At 45.8% G+C, this 4,758-nt stretch overlaps 1 protein-coding gene across 1 annotated transcript in view; it reads left to right on the top strand.

Annotated features, from left to right (window-relative positions):
* tmtc1 (transmembrane O-mannosyltransferase targeting cadherins 1) overlaps nt 1-4,394 on the top strand; it is a 13,743-nt gene extending 9,349 nt beyond the window's left edge. The window contains 6 exon segments of the mRNA XM_074626427.1: nt 968-1,103; nt 1,604-1,748; nt 2,178-2,315; nt 2,706-2,828; nt 3,137-3,214; nt 3,713-4,394. Of these exon segments, the coding sequence (XP_074482528.1) occupies nt 968-1,103; nt 1,604-1,748; nt 2,178-2,315; nt 2,706-2,828; nt 3,137-3,214; nt 3,713-3,838 (746 nt within the window). The 3' untranslated portion in view covers nt 3,839-4,394.
* Nucleotides 4,395-4,758: the final 364 nt, after the last annotated feature.

The raw sequence follows: 4,758 nt of genomic DNA, 5'->3' as shown, positions 1-4,758 counted from the left end.
TTAATTAGATTCTTTCAATGAAGTAGCAAGTCGCTGTTTCAGTTGAATCGTTTATTCTGAAACAGAGTTGCATGTGATGGAGTCAGGCTTGTTCTGAGTTTAGAGGGTCAGTTATTGGGTTTATTATTTCTTTATGGGTAGGACAGTGATGGTCTATAGTTCACCACATCAGTTGTTTGTCCTGTCTTAAACAGAGGAACTACAGCTGCAGACGTGCATCTGGGAGCGTTACCTGTTTTATTGAGAGGTTAACCAACCTGCTGAAGGACTGTGTGATGTTTGTTGAACATGTTGAATCCTTCTGGATTACACCGTTCTCCTTTGAGGACTTCGGGTGTTTGAAGTTTTCGAATCTCTCCTTCAGGAACTTTGGTTACGTTAAAAACTGGTTTGATGTGATTAGAGGTTGATATTTCTTTGATTTGTGCACCGGAGGTTTATCAGACTGACTCTGCAGCGACTCAGGAAAGTATCTGTTAAATATGGAGACATCATAATGATCATGAGTTAAAGTTCTTTGTATTTGTAGTTCACGTCTCTTTCTGCGTCCCTATGTCCCTGATTCTGCCTGCAGCTCAGTTTGTTCTTGTTTTCCCTTTTTGAAGAAATATGAATGAATATGAATGTGTTTGTGATGATTCTTGTAACTTCCTGTTTGTGTAGTTTCTGTTCTGCTGATCGTGTTCTTGTGAATGTTTCTTGTTCTCAGGTCTCTCTAAGAGAAGACATGTTAATCAGCCTGATACAGATTACATAACAATACATGTTATTATTAGTAGTATCGCTGTCATCATAAACACTGAATACTTTAGAGTATTAATGAGCAGTAGCAGGTGTTCAATTAAAAAACACTCTTTCTTCCATCTGTCTGCTGCGTCTCTTCTCTTCTCTTCTCTTCTCTTACATCCTTTCTTCTTTCTGTTACTGATTCTTCCTCCATCCTCCATCCTCCCACCTCCTCCCCCAGGAGAGGGGGATCTAGCAGCCGCTCACTACCAACGAGCTGTTCGACTCAAACCGGCTCACTACGTTGCCATGGTGAACCTGGGCCGCCTGCTGCGATCGTCCAATGAGAACACAGAAGCTGAGCTTTGGTACAAGAGGTGAGTACAGTGGGATGTTTCTACTCTACTACTGCTGTGACCTTTGACCTCCCAGAAGAACAGCTATTACACTTCTTTTCACTCAAACAGTTTCAGTTTATATTTATATTTAGAGCCGGAGTTAACCCACGCCGGGTTTGAACCTGTGGCCCTCTAGCTGTGAGGCGACAGGGCTAACCGCTGCACCACCGTGCCGCACATATTCATAAATCTGTCTAATGATAACCAGCAGCGTCGTAGTGTGTGATGTTAAGATATATATATTATATCACAGGGAGGATAACGGTGGATCTCTGGACGTTCTCTGTAATGAAAAACACCTGATGTTCATTTGTTCTGTTCTTTGAATCAAGAAGCAACAGATTATATTATACTATATTATACACATCTAGATGTTTTATCACTCTACATGGAACCTAAAACACTTCATCTAAAGAGAACCACGGCTGTGGGATGCCATCCGTTGTGACCTTTGACCTTTGACCTTTGTTGTCCCGCAGGGCGCTGCGGGTGACGAGGAAGGTGGACATCCTGACTCCGCTGGGAGCTCTGTACTACAACACGGGCCGCTATGAGGAGGCCCTGCAGGTGTACAGAGAGGCCGCCGCCCTGCAGCCGGACAGCACCGACATCTGGCTGGCTCTGGTGAACGCACACACACGCACACACACACAGACACACACACACGCACACTCGTACACTCACACTCACACACACACACACACACACACACACACACACACACAGACACACACACACACACACACACACACACACGCACACTCGCACACTCACACTCACACACACACACACACACACACACACACACACGCACACTCGCACACTCACACTCACACGCACACACACGCACACACACACAGACACACACACACGCACACTCGCACACACACACGCACACACACACAGACACACACACACACACACACACACACACACACGCACACTCGCACACTCGCACACTCACACACACACACACACACACACACACACACACACCAGACAGAAACCCCCCCACTGACCTCTGACCTCTGCCCTCTGCCCTCTGCGTCCCAGGCTCAGGTGTTAGCGATGGCAGGTCGTGCGGCGGAGGCAGAGAAGATGACCCAGGATATAATATCCAGAGAAAGCAGCTGTATCGAGTGTTACCGCCTCCTGTCGGCCATCTACAGCAAGAGAGGCAACCACACAGAGGTCAGTGTGTGTGTGTGTGTGTGTGTGTGTGTGTGTGAGAGTGTGAGTGTGTGTGTGTGTGTGTGTGTGTGTGTGTGTGTGTGTGTGTGTGTGTGTGTGTGTGTGTGAGAGTGTGAGTGTGTGTGTGTGTGTGTGTGTGTGTGAGAGTGTGAATGTTGCTCAGAGGTGAGATGACAGTTAGGAACGATGCTCTCCACTCCATCAGTTACCGTGGAGATGACTCACCTCTGCTGTACACAGGACCGGCTGCTGTCATCCATCCTCCCACTCTGTTCTCCAGCATGTCTTCACTTTACCTCGACTCCCTTCACAGTGAATACTAATCCTGTTCACACTACAAGTCTACAGTAGGATAAAATGTCTGTGTGTGTGTGTGTGCGCGCGTACCAGGCGCTGGATGCTCTGGACCGGGCCCTGCAGCAGAGTCCCAGTGATCTGACCGTCAGAGCAGAGCTTCACTTCTCTAAAGGAAACCAGCTCAGAGAGATGAACCAGCTGGACCGAGCCTTCCAGGTACCGCTCTCTCTCTCTCTCTCTCTCTCTCTCTCTCTCTCTCTCTCTCTCTCTCTCTCTCTCTCTGTCTTCCTCCTCTCCTTCTGTTCTCTGATGTTCCTTCAGTTGAAGGATGTGTCTCTGACCGGTCCGTCTCTGTTCTCTGTTGGTCCTTCAGTGGAAGGATGTGTCTCTGACTGGTCTGTCTCGGTTCTCTGTTGGTCCTTCAGTGGAAGGATGTGTCTCTGACCGGTCTGTCTCTGTTCTCTGTTGGTCCTTCAGTCGAAGGATGTGTCTCTGACCGGTCTGTCTCTGTTCTCTGTCTCTAGAGCTACAAGCTGGCTGTGGAGCTGAAACCGGACCAGTCCCAGGCGTGGATGAACATGGGAGGGATTCAGCACATGAAGGTAGTGAACCTCAGTTACTTTGTAAAGAGGAAACACCTCAGCAGCCCTGTGAGACACTGTGGGACACTGTGAGACACTGTGAGACACTGTGGGACACTGTGAGACACTGTGAGACACTGTGAGACACTGTTGGAGGTGAACAAACTGCTGTTTGATTCTCTTAAAACCGATCCAACGTGCTTCACTCAAAGAGGAGAAATGGTACGGAACATTTTGCACATTAAAGTCCTGACAAACAAGAACACAGTTCTTCTTCAACGTAACGGTCTAGTCCTGGAATATAGTAAATATAATACAACACACACTTCTTCAGATGTAAAGCTAAGATCATTTATAGATGAAAGTTTAGTCTGGTATCCGGGCCAGTACGGTGCTTTAACAATGCTTTCTACATCCAGAAATACTAAAGATAGAAGGATCAGATATGTGTCTGATTAGTAATATGTGTGTGTGTGTGTGTGTGTGTGTGTGTGTGTGTGTGTGTGTGCGCGCGTGCAGGGAGACTATGCAGCAGCCCGGATGTACTACCAGCGAGCTCTTCTTCTGAACCCTGGCTCCAAACTCCTGAAGGAGAACCTGGCCAAGCTGGACCGGCTGGAGAGGAGACTGACGGGGGGAGCGTAGACCACCACGGACCCCCAGACTCTGCTTACCATCCTGGGCACAGATCAGAGGAGCAGGGCTCAGCCCGGCCCTCTGGAGCCCCAACAACCAGCCACCACGGACCTGACCCGGGTACTGAGAGGACCGGAGGAGGGTGGACTCATCAGGACTGGACCGGGTTCAGAGCTGGAGTCAGAGAGACCGGTCCAGGCGCGGTCCAGAAGGCAGCATGGATCAGCTGGTTGAGGTCCGGACCACGAGGAGCTCCAGGTGTTGACCCGTCTGCATCAGCTTTACTTCAACGTGCACATCTGCTCCAGAGATCTGTGTTTGAGTGATTCATTCTATCGGTTCATGTGAAGTCCTTTCCTTTATGGCTCTTTATCACAGACTGTAACTCTGTGAGACGTTCCATGTGTTTACATTAGTGTGTACATTAATGTTTACATTAGTGTTTACATTAGTATTTACATTAGTGTTTACATTAGTGTTTACATTAATGTTTACATTAGTGTTTACATTAGTGTACATTAATGTTTACATTAGTGTTTACATTAATGTTTACATTAGTGTTTACATTAGTGTTTACATTAGTATTTACATTAGTGTTTACATTAATGTTTACATTAGTGTTTACATTAGTGTACATTAATGTTTACATTAGTGTTTACATTAGTATTTACATTAGTGTTTACATTAGTGTTTACATTAGTGTACATTAATGTTTACATTAGTGTTTACATTAATGTTTACATTAGTGTTTACATTAATGTACACTAATGTTTACATTAGTGTTTACATTAATGTTTACATTAGTGTTTACATTAGTGTTTACATTAGTGTTTACATTAGTATTTACATTAGTGTTTACATTAATGTTTACATTAGTGTTTACATTAGTGTTTACATTAGTGTACATTAATGTTTACATTAGTGTTTAC

The sequence above is a fragment of the Sebastes fasciatus genome, chromosome 23, assembly GCF_043250625.1.
Source record: "Sebastes fasciatus isolate fSebFas1 chromosome 23, fSebFas1.pri, whole genome shotgun sequence".
NCBI classification, from domain to species: domain Eukaryota; kingdom Metazoa; phylum Chordata; class Actinopteri; order Perciformes; family Sebastidae; genus Sebastes; species Sebastes fasciatus.
Note: the sequence above shows the minus strand (reverse complement) of the source record. Positions and strands in the feature narration are given on the sequence as shown.